General features: G+C 39.1%; 1 protein-coding gene across 1 annotated transcript in view; it reads left to right on the forward strand.

Moving 5' to 3' along the window:
• The first annotated feature begins 3124 nt into the window (after positions 1-3124).
• Positions 3125-19944, forward strand: part of LOC122057890 (maltose excess protein 1, chloroplastic-like) — a 68369-nt gene continuing 51549 nt past the window's right edge. The window contains exons 1-6 of the mRNA XM_042620238.1: positions 3125-3832; positions 3920-4096; positions 4181-4471; positions 4569-4658; positions 15056-15157; positions 15244-15362. Of these exons, the coding sequence (XP_042476172.1) occupies positions 3593-3832; positions 3920-4096; positions 4181-4471; positions 4569-4658; positions 15056-15157; positions 15244-15362 (1019 nt within the window). The 5' untranslated portion in view covers positions 3125-3592. The remainder of the gene's footprint in view (positions 3833-3919; positions 4097-4180; positions 4472-4568; positions 4659-15055; positions 15158-15243; positions 15363-19944) is intronic.

The following is a 19944-nucleotide window of genomic DNA, read 5'->3' on the forward strand; positions in this document are numbered from 1 at the left end:
ACATGATGCATGAAATACAAATCAGTAGGAGACTGATGAAACTATTGCAATAGTGCACAAGTCCTTGATAACATTCTTCGACAAACATACTCAAAGAACAAAAGATCGGTTAAGAACTATTATACTGGATTTTTTTACTTCCACGAAATCCAATAGGATAAATTAGAATCAAGTTAAGGAGGAATGAAGATAAATCAATAGTGGAATATATTTCATGGAAACATTAATTTTGGATCTAGGAACCCAAATATTTTTAGGTCCAATACATAGCGTGTATGATGTTCATGTGGAAAATCAATTATGTCATACTACATATTTTATGGATCACTCACACAAATATAGATGTCAAGTATAAAGGCAATCCTTGGAAAATACTTACCAAGTTGCTTAGTTTTGCGACATCATATTATTTTTTATTTATTAATTTAACTAACCATTTGATCAATGATGGTCTATTCTCCCCACACTAGACCTAACGCCCTTTCCTCTTTGATTCATCCAATTTTACAATCATGTTTTTTGGTAGAATTTTTTTACGTACAGAAGAACTATTATTTCAGCACTAAAAAAAATAAAATAAAAATTGAATTAGATGTTTACTATTATAGCTGCTATTTATAATAAAAATAAAGAGGTTGCCATTAATTGGCTATTTACAATCACGATCAAGATTCTACTTAAGTAGCCATTAGAGCTTGAATGTGTGAGTTAATGTTAATATTTTATATCCAAATAAAAGTAATAGATTAAACCCACATGAAAATTGATCGATGAATTTGAAGGGTGGACTGAATAGGTGGTAGTTTTTATTTATTTATTTTTATCTTTTTCGATACACAAAAAACAACCCTTGTTGGCCCTGTCCCAATTGAGCTATGAGGTGTTAATTTAGCTACTAAAATATCACCCGTGTCTACCTAAGATCTCAGCATCACAATTACTTTTAAATGCGGTATTTCATTAGTGATATTTTCACACACAAACAAAAAAAAAAAAAAAAAAAAAAAAAAAAAAAAAAAAAATCCTAGAAGACCATTGGTTGTTGGATTTATTGATTGAAAATACCATGGGACTCACCAGCTATCTCTCCCCTCTGAACCACTAAAAAATACCCCAAGATAGTGAATTTCATAAATCAAATCATTTGCGTTGTTTTCTATGTGTATTATCTTATAACGTTGTCTATTTAAAATGTGATTATGACTATCTATCTACCTTAATTTATATGATAAGGTCGGTGGAAGGATTTATAGTGGTCCAAGTGCATAATTTGATCCAAAACCACTACTTTGAGTTTGAAATTTCATTTTATTATATTTGTGTCAATGATCAATCCAATATAGTGGTGCAATTGACTTTCCACAAGAGAATCATATGAACTATGTAATATAATGATATTATTATTTTTCCGCAGGAGAATCATATGAACTATGTATTGGAGGTAAAACTCCTTGAGTTTGGACTTTTGATCCAACATTAACCTTTGCATGAGAGGTATTCCACTATTGATTTATCTTCAACCTTCCTTAAAATGATTCTAATTTATCATATTAGTTTATGTGAGAGTAAATATTCTATATAATAGTTCTTAGCCAGTTTTATGTGGCTGTGGAGGTGGATCTAAGATCAAACTAATCCAATATAGTTTGAAAAGAAATATTTTATCATCATAAATTATTTTTAGAACATACGAAAAACATTTGCACAGGTAGACCTATAAGACATGCAATCCCTTATTCTTAAGTGCAATGATCAACCTTTACACAAGTTAGACCGGAAGCAAAGCCACACACACACACACACACACACATATATATATATATATATCCAAAACTATCTCATGTCAAGGTTGATAGCACTTGCATAGATTCTTCCTAACTTAAAATCCTCACATTAGTTTACGCTTATTTATAACTTGGGAAGTGTTTATCCGGCCAAAAGCATGGCATATGCCAACACTCCTTGTGTCTATCTCTCTCCTCTCCAAAAAAGGGTAAATATGTCTTTTCACAGGGGAGGAGAGAGATAGACTCATCACTCATGGGACGGTAGGCGTAGGTCACACTTTTGGGCATAGTTCTTTTTCTCTTATTACTTGTATGTTTTGAGAAGACATGAGCAAAAATATGCATGGTGGGAAAATAGGAGAAATATTTCTAGTACCATGCAAAGATGTCACGTACAAAGGCAGTCATTGGACATGACCTAACAAGTTGTTATATTTTGTGACGTCATATCATCATCAATTTTACTAGTTTAAGTAACAATTTGGTCAAAATTTAATGGTATAGTGATTTTTCCCTATTGTTAACCAGGCTTGCACCTCTCCAGTTAAAGACAAATTTTGTTCTAATATCGTTTTTGCTAAAAGATTAAAATCTATTAAGTAAGCTCTAAAACATTGGAATAAGAATAGCTTTGATAACATTTCTTAGGAATTCAATGATATTAGGTCTCTTCTAACTGATATTCAATCTAGGCATCAAGCTAACCTTCAGAATCCAAACTTAGATAAGTAAGAGAAGACTTTTTCTTTTAGGTTGGGTACCATTCTTAGGCAGGAAGAGGGCTTTTACAAGTAAAAGTCTATAATCAATTGGTTAACTCTTGAAGGCTCGAATATTATTTGTTCCAGTAAGTCTATGAGGGCTAGACAAAGTCTTAATTCCATTTATAGTCTTAGAAACTCTGAGGGCTCTTTATTTTCTAATCCGGAAGAGATTAATTAGATCTACTTTCGTATCTCATTTTTCTAAGTACTTTAATCTTTCCATCCTTCATACCATTGATCTTAAGAAGAATCTTTCTTCCATTCCTATTGAGGAGGAGATTATTGTTACTATCAACTCTCATATCCCAAGTATAAGGTGATTGGCTTGGTTACTCTTTTCATCTAATATATATATATATATATATATATATAAATAAATAAATAAATAAATAAGTACATCAATGTTCAGATTAATGACGTCTATGTTTAAAAATTTAGTAATGATATCGATCGCAACAAGCGGCATGAATAGTACTATTCGATCTTTCATCTAATTTCTCTTGCTAGCCTTCTCTACAAGTTGTGTAGATTCAACCTGATTGGAATGAGGCAAAAAAACAAAGAGTTGTTTCGTCCTCAGGGGTCCACTTAGGAAGGAGATTCAGTGAAAATCCCATACGAAGAGGACGTGAAAAAGCTTGAGAAAGCATCCCCAATCTCCACACTGTGTGCTTGAGATTTTTTCAATTATTATAATTGAAAACTCTGATCATTCGATGCACACGGTTCGGATCCACATGGGGATCTCTGCATCCTTTTCGTACTTTGCTTTAGATCTTTCTCATCCCAACATCTGTTATCGCTCTTACGACGCAGATTACATATACTCTCCAAGTGTCATCTCGAGATTTGGCTCTCCCAGACTCTCAGACGCTACCCATTTCCCAATCTCGTTTTTTCTCCCTCTGCCACCTCCTGCCTCTTCAGTGGTTCTTCCTCTCTCTGTATCTCTGCTTGTGCTTCTCTGTGTGTCTGATTCTCTCTCTCTAAACGGCTCCTTGTGTATGTTGTTCTGATACACTCTCTCTCTCTAACAAGGCGATGGCAGCGTCTATGCTGCCCTTGGCCAGGGCTCCGACTTGTAGCCCTTCCAGATCTTCCAACTACCCATTGACGATCCCTTCTTCACCCCTAAGACCTCCCTCTGTCTCCTTCCCATCTATACACAACTTCAAACATTTGAATCTCTTGCCCTTTAACCCTCCTCGTCTTCGCTCTCTTCATAATCGATTCAAACCGAGTTTCGCCCTAGAATCGGACGTCCCCCACTCTCCAAACCAGGTAATGACAGTTATTGACAGTTGAAGTGACCGTTACTCAATTCATTGTTGAATTCCTGAAAATTGATTTCTGGTTTCTGCTCTTCAGGGTTCCGAGAAGCTCCATAGCAACAGAAAAAGCTATGAGGAATGGGATTTGTGGTCTGCCAAGTTCGCTGGAGCGGCGAATGTGCCGTTCCTGATACTGCAACTGCCTCAGATCGTTCTCAATGCTCAGAATCTTTTGGCGGGAAACAAGTCAGCCCTTCTTGCGGTTCCATGGCTGGTTAGTTAATCTGATTGATTGGTTCAGTGAAGAATTTGTGGGAGAACCTTTGGGTTTTCTGAAAGTGGGGTTTCTTGAATGCAGGGCATGTTGACTGGTTTGCTGGGTAATTTGTCTCTGCTTTCATATTTTGCGAAGAAGAGGGAGAAGGAGGTGGTTCTGGTTCAGACTTTGGGAGTTGTGTCTATTTATGTGGTGCTTGTTCAGCTTGCAATGGCCGAAGCAATGCCTCTGCCACATTTTGCGGTGACATCTGTTGTCATTTTCTTTGGTCTCATAGTGAATTTTATGTATTACTTCAACTTGCTTAACGATGCAGTATGGAGGCTCTGGGAAGATTTCATTACTGTAGGTGGAATTGCCGTACTTCCCCAAGTGAGTTCAGAGAGCTTCTTGAGACTAATTTATTCCTCGGAAATTAATTATTGTAAGAATCTTTCATGAGCTAGTCTATTATGGAATCTGGACGCAGGTTATATGGTCGACCTTTGTTCCTTCGATTCCAAATAGCATTTTGCCTGGGACAGTTGCCTGTGCTTTGGCTATTGTGGCTGTTGTTATGGTGAGTTTCATACTTCTTGGGCTATGTTATTCTGCTTTCAGTTATGTTGGTTAATCAATTATGGTTCCAGGTTTCCTGCTACCTAATTTAACTGATCATGTGACCTGCAAACTTGATTTGTATATGAGATGAGAGAAAAGGTATTGCCAATTCTGGATCATATAATTTTGTCTATATACATATCACATTTATATCACTTTGATTTCCCAAGAATTCGTTAGCTTCTATTCTATTTTTTCACTAATTCCCTGTTAGTGGAAATGATGGGACAAAATCCACCATCTCATGGTTATTTTGTGGTAATGAACTGTTTTAATGGCTCAAGCATATAATTAATATATCTATGGGAAAAAGAAGGGAGTAGGGCCTACACCAGCACTCCCATATGTCTATCTCTCTCCTACCCATCTCAGAGAGAGAGAGAGAGAGAGAGAGAGAGAGAGAGAGAGAGAGAGAGAGGGAGGCACAGGGAGCGCTGACATGAAGGTATCAAACTGATCCATGTACTTTGCCACTGTCATTTCACCTTGCCGAAGGGAGTTCAGCTTGTTATGTAACCGTGACATAAAAGGTTTGTGGTAAGTATTTGTCTTCTAAAGCTTCTTTCATCTCTCCCCATGTGGTAATGGTAACATCAAGTCTCTGCATTCTCCTCTCATGGTTCCTCCACTATTCACTAGAGTGGCCGATCAACTAGGCACGAGTGAGTTGTAACTTCCTTGTCACTGTCAAGCTAAACCAGTCATAAAATACCTGAGGATCTATCAGCCATTATATTCTTTCAGTTCTAACTTTACAACCCTTTGAGGTCCTCTTCTAGAGGTCTAGGACTGTCATTAACGGGCTCCATATGCTGCCGTTCTATGTTAGTGACACGTTGAGTGAGTTGTGTCATCATCTCAATGAATTTGTCATAAACACCAAGTGGCTTGGAGAACTGTGGATCACTGCCAGCCATAGCTCTGATACCAATTGATGAGGTTCACCAGGCCGAAAGGAATAAACATTGACAAACCTACAAAAACCAGCGAATTGTAGTGTACCAAAACTGAGAATAATTGGCAGCAAAGTAAGTAAAACATAACTCTACTTCCACTCGACAGATGGGGCTGGGATTATAGTCAAATGGAGGTCTGACAATGGGATGGTTGGATAGGGAGAACTAGGCGTGGACAGATTATGAAAATTTGGGGAGAGCCAGAAAATAGCAAGTAAGGAAAACTTGAAGAACTTTCAATCCACCAGTTCAATGGTGCTCAAGTTTGGGTCAAAGGGAGTACCCAAAACTCAGCCTAATGACCTAATCTGACGGTTGACACTCAGAAACAGAGACTGAACTTCAGACATGTATAATGTAAAATATTCCTATCACAGACCTGAAACGGTAGGTAAATTGACAGAGGACAGAAGAGAATATGAGAGTAGGAATAAAGAATTATTAAGATACAAAAGTAGTTTAGAAATAACCCAAGAGTAGTCCACGAGGGAGAATGACTGCTGGAATCTCTGCAAAACAGTGAGTGAAGAAGAAGAAAACAACAGAGAGAAGGAAAAAAAAGAAAAAAAGAAAAAAGAAAAAAAGAAAAAAAAAAAAAAAAAAAAAAAAAAAAAAAAAAAAAAAGAAAAAAAAAAAAAAGAAAAGAAAAGAAAAAAGAAGATGAGAAGATAGAAGGGGTGATATGACCGGGGCTCCAGCACCACTGAAAGGCTTCACCAGCAGTCCCCGAACAAGGATTCTCCACCTTGGGTTGACTTGCATTACCACAAAAACACTCTCAGCATCAACACCAAAGAGAAGACATTCAATTGACCAAAGGCTCAAATTGTTAGGGTAGATGCCCCCACTCTTTATTTATAATAACTAATGACTGATTAAAAGAATAGAAACCCCTTTGCGTGGGGGACTACTTGGCTGCCTAGAAAACACTGGAATAGAAACTAGGATGGAATCCTTCTAGAGGATCCATTTCTATTGCATGCAAAGTAGGAAGTAACAAAATTAGAAACTTCTACTTAGTATCTACCTTAAACCACTAAGAAAATCATTACATCGAATTAAAAACTAAGAAAATAGAAACTAAATTAAAGACTATCTTTGAGAGAATATATTCAGCAGCATCCAATCTCCAAATGGGACCCTGACAGGATATGATCTCTCCTATCAAGCCCACTGATGTACAATAATAGAGCTGGTTGACAACCAGCCCAGCTGCCAAGAAAACCTGAATGAAGGAACCATGGACTGGTTCAAGTGGGCTTCTTCCTCCTAAGGTAGCTCTGTACTGCATCAAATTTATAATGTATTCAAATGGCTTTTATTGAATCTGGTGACTACACCTTAGGTAACTTCCTTAGTAAACTTTTATTCTCTTGTACTTAGTGGCTCCGGTATTGACTGAACTTCCTGAATTTGAATCTTGTATGTCTGTAGTTTTGACAAATCCATGCTAAAGGTAACCAAATAATCCATACAACATCAAGATTTGCATTGGCTTCCCATTAAAAGAAGAAAGAATTTCATCAATAATAACCTAAGATGTGTTGAGTCATATTGCAACATGTTGGCCACAAGTTCAAAACTTGGAAACAACCTTTTCTGCGGAGCAGGGGGTAAGGCTGTGTACACGTGCCCCTCCCAGACCCTGCAGTAGTGGGATCCTCGTGCATTGGGTTGCCCCTATGTGTCAAGTCATAATTGACTGACCCCCTTTTGAGATATCATATTTAGCTGCAGTATTCAAGTATACATTATTCCTAAGGGCAGCAAGTTGATCTCTACGGCCTGCGCAATTGGACCACGGATGGCATCTTCATCTGAGATTTAGAAGGAAAAGGTGGGGAGGGGGGGGGGGGAGGTTTATTGTTAACTTGGATAGCCCAGTTAATGCATTTGCAGCAGCCTGCCCTTTCACTTCCATTGTGGCTTACAGATTCAGGTCATGGAGTAGGGACCCAGTGTGGCTCTTCATCTGATTGTGTGCAAGATTTGAATTGTCCTAGGCTCCTATGCTACTGCTTCCATAAGAAAGAAAGTCCTAGACTGGCATAGAGACATCTAAATATTAATGACTACTCATCATCTTATAAGTTTTAAATCACTGGACTGCATAGTGTTTGAAGAGTTGAAAAGAGACCAAAAGAAGGCTGCCAATAGGCTTTACAGCTTCATGTTACCTCTTTCAGAATTGCATATTTGAGACCCTTTAATTTCCCTATGGTTATCTGGAAATCTTTATTTAGGATTTTGGTAGTTTCAGGCATTACTGTATGCAAATTATTTGCAGCTAGATTACAGGTTAACTCTTTTTTTTTTTTAACAGACAAACTACTGGGAGAAAAGAAAGAACCTAATAATCCACATCTGAAACCGTTACCTCTATAATCTCAAATCAGTAACCTAAAAACCATGATCTCAATTATAGGTACACCATTCCAAATACTCTATTGTCTTTCTTTCTGTTTTTCAGGAAAGAACTCTGTAATTAATCTCTGTTGCAGCTCGTTTCTGATAGATTCATTTCTCACTGGAAGGCCCAAATATTTTCTTTCTAGATCTCCTCTTCTTCTTCAAAGGTAAAATCAGTTTAGGAGTTTCAAGCTTTCAAAGGAAAACATCACATGTGAGAAGAGGTCATTTTTGAAATCAATTAGTCATTCACACTAGAAGAATTATCCTAATACCTCAAAAACCAGCCGTACTATCCATATAACTCAAATCAAGAAAAACAAAATCCATCGAAAATAACTAAATGCAAAAAAATGATAATAGGATTTATGAATAAAAATGGAAACATAATAAGCTTATTTGAATTAAGGAGCTGGTGATCCTCTTGGATTTCCAAGAAAACATAATAATAGAACCAAAGATCACATCATATGGTGAAAAGATGACTTTGACATGAAAAGCCTTCCATTCATCCAAGGTTAAGAAACATAGCACCCTGTGACACTCAAGAATACGGAGAGTACTAGACCCACCTGGGAGATCGGTGAGGTGTCCCCACCAAGAATATAATAATTACCAGAGTGTGTGGGAGATTGGTGAGGGTGTGCAAACTTTAGTCCCACATTGCCTAGGGGGAGATTACTAGGCTAGTTGATAGCTTCTAGCCTCTTTAACATGGCATAATGCGTTTTAAGGCCTTAAGGTCCATGAGCCAAAGGGGACAATATTGTGCAAGGTTAATGAGTTGGGGTGTTACAGATGGTATAAGAGTAGACCCCGACAGTGTGTGGAGCCACAATGGGGATGCTGTGCAGAAAGGGGGGAAGATTGTGACACCCAAAAATACGACAAGTATCAGACCCGCCTGGGAGATCGATGGGGTGTCTATTAAGAATACGACAAGTACCAGGGTGTTTGGGAGATCGGTGAGGGTATGCAAACTTTAGTCCTACATCGCCTAGGGGGAGATTACTGGGCTAGATGATAACCTCTAGCCTCCATAACATGGCATAACATGTTTTGAAGCCTTGAGGCCCATAGGCCAAAGAGGACAAGATTGTGCAAGGTTAATGGCTCCATGGTGTTATACACCCCCTAATGGAAAATGTATGAGAGAGTACTGCTTCAAACAATACGAGTCAAAATCAAAGGCAAAAAATAAAAAAGATATTCAAAAGAATAAATATTTGGATGAAGAATATCCAATGATTTACCAGATAAAAGGGTGAGGAGAACAAAATTTTAATTCATCATTTCAACTTGGAGTGAGTAGCATGTCAACACAAATAAAAAAGAAGAGAAGTTCAATGTGATTTTAAGCTATAAACAAGTTAATTAGCATGGTTTGAAAACTCGGCGATATCTTGTTGAAATTTCGGTGTATTTTTCTACCGAAATGAAATGGTATATGAAACACAAAATTACATAATTTTGGTCATCTCGGTCATATTTCAGTCATTTTATTTCTGAAATTTGCTCATTTCGGCCAATAAAATGAACTATTTCATCAAAATTTCGGCATCTTGATCATTTCGTAAATTTAGGTCACTTAAGCTATTAGCCCCCCCAAATGGCTAAGCGAAACACATGGAAAAAATACACTATTTCGGCCAAAAAAACCACTGAAATACTGAAAGGAAATGAGTTCGTGAACCTTGTTAATTAGATGTGTTGGTTAGTTATTTGGTTAATGGGTGGGTTATTTCCTTAGTGGGGTAAGTTATTGAGGTAGTGAGGTAAGTGGGAGTTATATTTAGTTACGGCAACTGATTTGTGTAACTGTGTACGGGGATAGTCGAGTGTGAGGGTTGGTTGTATCATATTATTTATTTGAAGATAATGAAGAGGAAAAGGAAGATTGAAATCCCTAAATTGTTTCTAAGATAAAGGTAGGCGTCATCATCCAAGCCAAACGCCTGGCTTCGTCAGTAAAGCCACCCCTATTTTCCCTCTTATCTTTTCTATATAATTTTTATTTTCTTTTGTTCCCTATTTTATCTCATCTCCCCCTTGTGCATGTAAGAGAACCCCCTGTAATTGACGAATAGAGGGGTGGAGAGAAGTATAATCAACTCCAAAGCTTTCAGAAGTCATCTAAACCAATAATGAATCAGAAAAAAAAACAGAGAGAGTTGGAGAAGAGGACAAATGTGCAAATGTAGGATTGTCCGGTTGAAGAGAGGGGGTGGAAGTCGATCAGTTGAAATTGAAGTGGGCGGAGTGAGAGGGAGCAAAGGTTTGAACTTGAGCGGGAAAACCCCCTGAAATCCAGCTCCTCACAAACTCCCCTTAAATTCCCTCAAGCTGTCTTTGTCTTCTCACCATTGATTTCCTGTTGTTGTGGCCTTAGGGTTTTTGGGATTTGCAGGATATGGATGTTAATGGTAGATCAATTGAATTGGATTGGAGGCTCTGGTGTTGGGAGAAAAAGAAACTCAGGAAGCCTTTGTGATTGCTGGGCTGTAAACAAGTGGAGCAACAGAGATCATACCAATTCAGGTATGAAAAATCATACCTGAGTTGCCTTCATATATAGAAGGCAACTAGGCCAAGCAATGTCAATATTCTGTAAATTTAAAATACAAATGCAAAGATGTGGCCTGATGAACATATTTGACTTGAGAATAACGATAGATAAACAGAAGCGAACTCAAATGGAATCAATGGATCAGCCAACATCAGGAAAAGATGTTTGATATTCCAAGGGAATGTTGAAAGGGGGCGATCAAATCCCTTTAGCAGACTTGTGGTGGCCAATGTTGGGTAAGAATGTGCCCTGCGAATACTGAATTTAACTCAGTTAAGTCTTATCCTGAGTAATAGGGATCAGCTACGTGTATTCTGTTATGCTGTCCAACTTTATATTGAAGTAATTTCTTGTTAAACTGAAAGACATACATATCTATCACCACTTCCCGTGGTTATTGGAAGTCGTGGGCTTGTGAATACCAGCTTTTCCCTTCTAGAAATTAGTGCGACTATCATCAAGAGGGAAGATGCGAAAGAAAACTACCACCTGCTGGAGCTGTGCACACATGTAAAAGTCTCAAAATAGCATCTATTGGTTCACTTTGTAAATTCTGATTTAGTGCAAGATTTTGGATGGCTAAGAATGTGGGGTAATAGCATAGACATCATTTTATCTGACTACATTTTGCGCTTGAAGTTGAGGCACATTTTCAGTCTTAACTTCCTCTCTCGTTGCTCTTATGGAATGACAAGAAATAATTATAATAAAATAAAAAAATTCTACAAGGGCCCCATTTGGAAGAATAACTCAATTCACTGTGGGAGCCCACTATATTTTTAATATGATGGATAGAATCTGGATCAATTTTCTCTTTGCTTTGGCAACGGTTTTTTCCTTGGCTTTATTAGAGTAGCTGAGAAGACAAAGAGGTTAGTTTCCGGCTGGTGTGATGTGCTCATATTTGTCACGATGACAAGGTGAACCAAGGTGTTGGAGGGCTGCGTAAGCGCTTTAGCCACAAATTGCCCACCTTAAGGCGAACAAGGCTACCAAGTGTTATTTTTTTTTCTCTCATTTCTAACATTATTTAGTATTATATATATACCTTGTATCATAAAAGTCAACATTAAGCCACATCAAATCATAAAAAATCAACATTAAGCCAATCAAATCATCAAAATCAACATTAGAGAAATGTTCTTGTTCAATAATAATTTTGACTAGTAAAAGGATTTTATTCTTACATGAGACATTTTGTATCAGGTAGAGCACAAAACCAACTTTCTAACAAGTCTAAGATTACTTAAATCTGAGTTTTAACGACAAAGTTATGTTCTGGTCTTCTTTTAAAGTTCGCGAATTCTGTTAAAATTGCCTAAATGAAGATAAGTTTATGGATATCAAAATAAAAGATTATTTTACTGGACTTTTGGTTTTTCGCATTGTTTTACTATGAGAAGATTTATGAAAAGTGGGGGATAAACCACATCCACACTCACATCCAATTATCCAAACCAAATTGGTGGGATAAACCACAGCTTCCTCTGGCTCATCCCTAGAAGGGAAGGTGCAGTTTCCATGAATGACTTCAGACCCATTTCTCTCTGTAATCTTCTCTACAAGTGCATTGCCAAAATCCTAGCCAACAGGATTCAGCAAGTCATTGACTCCCTTGTCAGTCCCAACCAATTTGCCTTTATGGCGGGAAGGAGCATTGTGGACAACATTATCCTCTGTCATGAGATTGTTCGTGGTTTTGACTGCAAGTCTCACACTCCGGTTGCCCTCCTCAAAATTGACATCTATAAAGCGTATAACACGATCAGTTGGGACTTCGTTTCCAATTTTCTGCTTCAAATGGCCTTTCCAGCCTCTTTTGTTCACTTGATTTGCACTTGCATTTCCTCCCCTCGCTTTTCTGTCTTAGTGAATAGTAGCCTGACCGGATACTTCCCTTCGGGGCCCAAGGGGCCCCCTTTTTCCCTTTTTTCTTCTCCCTTTCCTTTGAAGCCCTTTCCCGCTCTATCCAATCTATTATTGACCTTCATCTCATTTCTCCCATTCCTAAATGCAAATCACTTCTCTCCCACCTGGCTTTTGTTGATGATATCATGATCTTCTCCAAAGCTGATCCTTTTTCAATCACCACTATCATGTCCACTCTTCACTCCTTTGGAACTCTTTCGTGTCTCAAGGTCAACCTCCTCAAGTCCAATATCTTCCTCTCTGGTGTCTCCCCTGAGGCCCTGGACAACCTTTCTGGAATCTCTGGAATCCCAATGGGTTCCTTGCTTGTTAAATACTTGGGCTTCCCTCTCATTTCCTCCAGGCTTTTTTCCCATCATTGTACCCCCTTGCTTGACCACATCAGGAAAAATCTCCAACTTTGGAAAGGCAAACTCTTCTCTTTTGCCGGCCGTCTTACCTTGATTAGGTCGGTCCTCTAGTCCATGTATTTGTATTGGTCTATTACCTTTGTCCTCCCTGTTTCAATGATTTAAGTCTTTTGAGGGTCTTCTTTGCTCTTTCCTTTGGAAGGGCTCTGATTCCTCCAGATTCCTCAGGCCTCTCAGTTGGAAGAAGGTTTGTCTTCCCAAATCTGAAGGAGGATTAGGGATTAGGAGAATCAAGGATGCCAATTCGGTGGGAGTCCTCAAGCTTATTTAGAAAATTGTGGCCAAACACAAAAGCATTTTGGTCTATTGGATCCTCTTTGGTATGCTCAAACATCTCCTTTTGGACGGCCCCTTCCATTTCTGATGCATCCTGGATTTGGAGGAAAATTCTTGAGCATAGGCCTATTGCCCTCATTGCCATTTCCTATTCCATAGGAAATGGTCAGTCAACCTCTCTTTGGAAGGACCCTTGGCATCCATCGGGCATTCTAGCTCTTTTGATAGCCCCTAGAGCTATCTACTCTTCTAGTCTCCCCGCCAATGCTTTGGTCTCCTCTATCCTCTTTCCCATTGGTTGGTCCCCTCTTCCTCTCTTCCTCCTTTTTTGGATCTCTGGTCCTCCAATCCTCCCTTGGTCATAGAGGAAGGGAAGACATGCAATTGGCTCCCCTCCTCTAATGGGATCTTCTCCTCTGCCTTTGCTTGGTCCTTTGTTCGAAACCCTTTCTCTGTAGTTTCGTGGCATAAGTTGGTCTGGTTTAAAGGTCATATTCCTCGCCATAGCTTCACTCTATCGCATTGCCTGTCCAACTGTCTTCCCACTCAATCCTTCCTCATTCACCGCCATATCCCTGCCAATCCTTCCTGCTGCCTATGCCCCTTGGGTATAAAGGGTATCCCCCATGTTTTCTTCTCTTGCCCCTTCTCCTCCCTTGTTTGAAAAACTGTTCTTTCCAAATGTTGGGCGACTAGAAAAATCTATTCTCCCTTTTGACAGGGAATGGATTTGGATTGATATGACATTCTCGGGCCCTTCCATTTGTGATACCCGTTAGTAAACTGGCTTTTTGTGCAACTATTAACCATCTCTGGATAGTGCGTAACATTCGTAGATAGACCCCCAAATCTCGATCTCCGGATAAGATTTGGAAAGCTATCTACTTTGATGCTACTTCCAAAGTCCAAGCCCTCCATGGTCTTCAATACCGTCCTGTTCCTAACTCCCTTAAAAATTCCCGCATCATTACTTCTTGGAACCTTCAGGTTAATCTCATCCAATCCACTTGACGGTTTTTGGCTTCTCCCCACCCAAACTTTCTGGTTTATGATGTTTGGTCCTAGTGCTAGTGCTTTTGTAGATCCCCCCTGGGATGGCTTTTCCTTGTTGGCTTAAGCCTTCCCTTTCCCCCTCTTTTCCCCCTTGTATATTCTTCTCCTCTTGGTAATGAATTATTTATTCATCTAAAAAAACAAAAAATTTGATTTATGAAATTTTCAAAATTGAGAAAAACCCTAGAATTTGAAAGTTGAAAATCGCCTGTACAACCAAACTTTCAGTTTTTGTTCTTGGACTGGGGGGAGGGGGTTTTGAATTTTTATCCTTTTAGAAATTTATTTTTAAACTATTTTTATTGGATTCAAGTAGGGGGTATTTACTTATTTATGAATAATATCTTAACTAAATGTTTATTTACTTAAATGATATTTGACATAAATAAGTGTTGTGCCTTTTGCAGTAGTGCGCCAGCGCCAGTGCAATTAGGCAACAGTTGCCCAAACTCCAATTAGGCCGCCTGGATGCCTAGGTGAAACCTTGACAACTATGGCTGTGCTTCTAGAATTGAGTGTGATTAATACTTTGTGTATGCAAAATGTGGAAAGAGTTTATAAATGATTAGTTTTTGCATGTGATGGGGGTTGGCCTTTTGCAAGGGGATGGGGCTGTTTTGGTGGAGAGTCCAGTGTGGATGATGGCAATTGTATAGTACCTGAGTGTACAGCTTGCTTTCTTTATTTTCATTAATATAACTATGCTTACCGTTACAAAAAAGGCATTTTTCTGATCTTACAGCACCATGGTTTGCAGGCACGAACTGGAAAACTCTCCGAGAAAGGTGTGAAATTTGTTGGATCTATATCTGGATGGACTGCCACACTACTCTTCATGTGGATGCCAATTGCGCAGATGGTATTTTACAAATACACTACTTTTGAAGTATCAATCACTTGCATTATTCATATACGATCTTAAAACGAATGTTGCTTCCTCTTCAGTGGACAAATCTTCAAAATCCAGATAACATCAAAGGCCTGTCGGCTTTTTCAATGTTGCTTGCCATGATTGGGAATGGTCTTATGCTCCCACGTGCACTCTTCATTCGTGATCTCATGTGGTAATTTTCTCTGCCCTGACCTCCAATAGCTAATGTTTTTTCTTGTTTATTCCTCCTTTTGCAATATTGTGACTATTTTACTGCCAAATAAAAATTGAACTATAGGATACCCTTGGTTAATGGATTAGTTTTCTTCCTTTGAAAAAAATATACTCTAGACATATTTGGGATAAAGAATTAGGAATTTCTGTCTGTCTTTTCAAAGACAATATAGATTCTTCTTATTAATAGCTGACTAAGAATTTCAATGAAAAAGCCTAAATAGGGGTCTTACAAGCTTACAACAATGAAAAGGTAAAGCCTCAAAGCAAGGAGGCTGTAATGGCCAAAACAGCCAAAAGCTGGGTTGTGCAGATAATGGATGGAAGGCTATTTAATTTTTTGGAAAACTGGTGTAGATATGTCTAAATGATTCACCTTGATTTGATCAGTCATGAATTTTAATTAACAATGTGGATGAAAACTGATGGGGTCAAAGAATGCATTTGTTGGCGCTGTTGAGTCAGCAAAATTTCATAAAATTGGAAATATGGGGTTTGAACTATAGCATGCCTACAGATTCTAAACAAAGTATTATTTTTCCTGGTGTGATTCTAAACCAAGTCAAATGCTCGTTTTTGAAACCATTCTTGATCCAGCCAGCCAGTCAACTGGGCCTGATTATGCCTAATTTCAAGGCCTAAATTGTTTATATGGGTTATTTGCTGAAATGGATGTTTTGATGGGCCAACGTCAGGGGCAGTAATTAGATGCACAATATTAGATTATCCCAATCTTACCTCTATATCTAGTAACATCCTCAGAAATACCATCTTCATCCTTGGTGAGCTTCAATGATGAACTCATTGGAATGTCTGAAGATTTTTTACTATTAATGTTAAATTTCTTTAGAAGCTCCTTGGTGTACTTACTTTAGTTTATAAAAATACCGTTGTTATAATCTCAGAAGCTATAGCTAAACCAGAAAACCAGAAACAAGAATAAAAAGAGAGAGAAAGGAGAAGAAGAGAGGAAGAAGATGAAGTGACCAAAGGAAATCTCAAGAATGGAGAGCAACCTGAGATTCATTCAATGTGAATGTAATTTAGGTTCTTATAAGGATATATAACATTAGGTCAAGAAGAAAGACAATAAAGCCCCCCACTTACATAGGGAAACACCCAAAACAACCTAGACAAGGACCAAATGGTCCCTGTCGTAGGCGCTAAATAGCGCTATTCCTTGTTTGGGAATAGCACTAAATCAACACTCCCCCTCAAGCTGGAGCATATAAATCTCCCATGCTCAGCTTGGTGCAACTACTGCGGAAGCTAGGAGCAAATAAGGATTTAGTGAACATATCAGCCAATTGATTCTTTGATGAAACAATCGGAGTCTCAATCAGCTTCTTTAAAACAGCATCACAAACAAAGTGGCAGTCCACCTCTATATGTTTGGTCCTCGAAGACTGGATTGCTAGCAATATACACGGCAATTTGGTTGTCACAATGCATCTGCATAGGTTTGGTTACTGGAAACCCCAACTCTAAGAGTAACGAACGCAACCACATCAATTCAGCTGTAGTATGAGCCATAGCTCTGTATTCTGCCTCTGCACTAGATCGGGCAATGGTGGTCTGTTTCTTGCTACGCCATGTGACCAAATTACCTCCAACAAACGTACAATATCCAGTGGTAGATCTTCGATCACTAGCAGAGCCAGCCCAATCAACATCTGAGTAGCCAACAAGGTCCATATGCCGATTATGACGATACACTAGCCCTTTGTCAGGGGCCCTCTTTAGGTAGCGGAGAACACGAACAATAATGTCCCAATGAGCCTTCTGAGGAGACTGCATGGACAAGTCACAGTAACCAATTAGACTTTTGTACTGGTGTATATCCTGAAGAGGTTCACCATCATCAACAACAAACTTTTGGTGAGGACCCATAGGAATATCAACAGGCTTGGATGCGAGCATCCCAGTATCAGATAGGAGGTCCACTATATACTTCCTTTGGGATAGACTGATCCCTTTCTTGCTTCGAATTACCTCAATCCCAAGGAAATAATGAAGTTGGCCTAGATCCTCTGTCTGAAAATGATGTTGGAGATGATTTTTCATTTCAGAAATTCCCGTTTCATCATTACCGGTCAGGATGATATCATCAACATACACTACCAACACAACCAACCTGTCACCCCTGCGGCAAACAAACACAGAGTGATCAGAGTAACACTGAGAAAACCCATTAGTAACTATGGTAGCACTGAACTTATCAAACCATGCCCGAGGAGATTGTTTGAGACCCTAGATCGCTTTGTGTAAGCGACACACCCGACCTTTATTCTTCCCCTGAGCAACATACCCGGGAGGTTGCTCTATAGAAACTTCCTCTTGTAGATCACCATACAAGAAGATATTCTTGATGTCCAACTAAAATAAAGGCCAATCAAAGTTGATAGTAAGAGAGATAAGAATGCGAACAGAGTTAAGTCTAGCAACCGGGGAGAAAGTCTCAAAGTAATCAACACCATAGGTCTTAGTGTAAGACGAGCCTTCAACCGCTCAACAAAGCCATCAGAGTAATACTTAACAGTGTATACCCAGCGACATTTCACCAGGTTCTTACCAGGAGGTAAATCTACTAGACTCCAGGTACCACGACTCAAGAGAGCATCAATTTCTACATCCATGGCACCCTTCCATCCAGGGATATGGAGAGCCTCAGAATGAGTATGGGGAACACAATTAGTAGAAAGAGATAGAGCAAGGCCATAAACAGAGGGTGGAAGGTGAGAGATAGACATAAACTTATCAATAGGGTAAGCAGCCAAGGATTTCTGAGTGTAAGAACGTATACCTTTCCTGCTCGCAATTGGTAAGTCATCAGGTGGATCAGAAGGAGGAACTTCACCAAAGGAAGGGAGCGATGGAGAATGTATAGTAGCTAGATCAATAACCTTGCCACTGGACTATCCAACTCTTGCCCTGCGCCGATAAACCTGTAGAGGAGGTGGAACAGGTGCACTGGTACTAGGGGTATCAGGAAGCGGTATAAGGGATGGAATGGGAGGAGGAGAGGTAAATGACCACTCCTCAGTAGGTTGAGACACCTGTGAAGAAAAGAAAGAAGTACCTTAAAAAAAGGTCACATCGGCACTAACAAAGTTCCGGTGAGTGACAGGATCATAGCACTTGTATCCTTTTTGGGTACGAGAGTAGCCCAAAAATACATTTAGTAGCCCATGGAGACAATTTATCCATATGCATGTGAAGATTGTGAACAAAGCATACACACCCAAAAACTTGGGGAGGAAGAGGAAAACTAGGTAGATCAGGGTATAAGATAGAGAAGGGAGACCTATTCGACAGAACAGAAGAAGGCATGCAATTAATCAAATGACATGTGGTTAAAACCCCATCATTCCAAAACTGCTTAGGAACATGCATATGTATCATAATAGCTCGAGCTACCTCTAGGAGGTGCTGGTTCTTGTGCTCTGTAACCCATTTTGCTGTGGGGTATATGCACAACTAGTTTGATGAACCATGCCATGGGCATCACAAAAGTCAGAAATATCATTTTGAGCATATTCTAAAGCATTATCAGAACGAAAAATCTTAACAGAGATGCCAAACTGAGTTTTTATTTCATTATAGAATTTTTTGAACACAGATAGAAAATCAGGTCTGTCCTTTAACATATAAAGCCATGTGAGGCGAGAATGATCATCTACAAATGTAACAAAATAGCGAGAACCAAACCTATTACTAACTTTGCAAGGACCCTTTATATCAGAATGAACTAAAGAAAACAACGACGGACTACGAGACACTGATGGAGATGGAAAAGACACCCGATGGTGTTTACCCAACTCACAGGCCTCACACTCTAATCTAGAAACATGAAGAAAACTGGGAAACAAAAGCTGTAATCTAGGTAAGGCCAAGTGTCCTAGATGGCAGTGCCATTGGAATGGAGAGACATCCCCAACAGTAGTAGCGACAGCAGAAATGGGAGGACAGCTATTGTTGAGGTAATACAATCCATCCTTTTCACACCCTCCACCAATCGCCTTCCTCGAGTGAAGATCTTGAAAAATACAATAAGAGGGAAAGAAGGTTACTGAGCAATTGAGAGATCTAATCAATTGACTCACGGAAAGAAGACTTAATGGAAATTGAGGTACTTGCAATACAGATGATAAGTGCAATGAAGAAGTAGGAGAAATATGTACATGCAATACAGATGATAAGTGCAATGAAGAAGTAGGAGAAATAGTACCATGTCCAAGGACAGGGGTGGATGTACCATTAGCAAGAATGAAAGATGTAGAACTAGAACTGGATGAGAAGGTCTGAAAAAGTGATGACTTACCAGTCATGTGAGCGGAAGCACTTGAATCAATGATCCAGGGGATAGATGTAGTGGAAAGAAGGGCTGATGTACCTGCATGTGCAAGGGTAGCAGAGGATGTGGAGGCACCATGGGATCTACTAGAAGAAGCCTCGAGAGAGTGCAAGCGCCGGAGTAACTGGTTGATGTCATCGCGCATACTAGTAGAAGAATCTCTCGAAGCAGGTATAGGTGTAGTAGT

This window comes from Macadamia integrifolia, chromosome 12, assembly GCF_013358625.1.
Source record: "Macadamia integrifolia cultivar HAES 741 chromosome 12, SCU_Mint_v3, whole genome shotgun sequence".
Taxonomy (NCBI): Eukaryota; Viridiplantae; Streptophyta; class Magnoliopsida; order Proteales; family Proteaceae; genus Macadamia; species Macadamia integrifolia.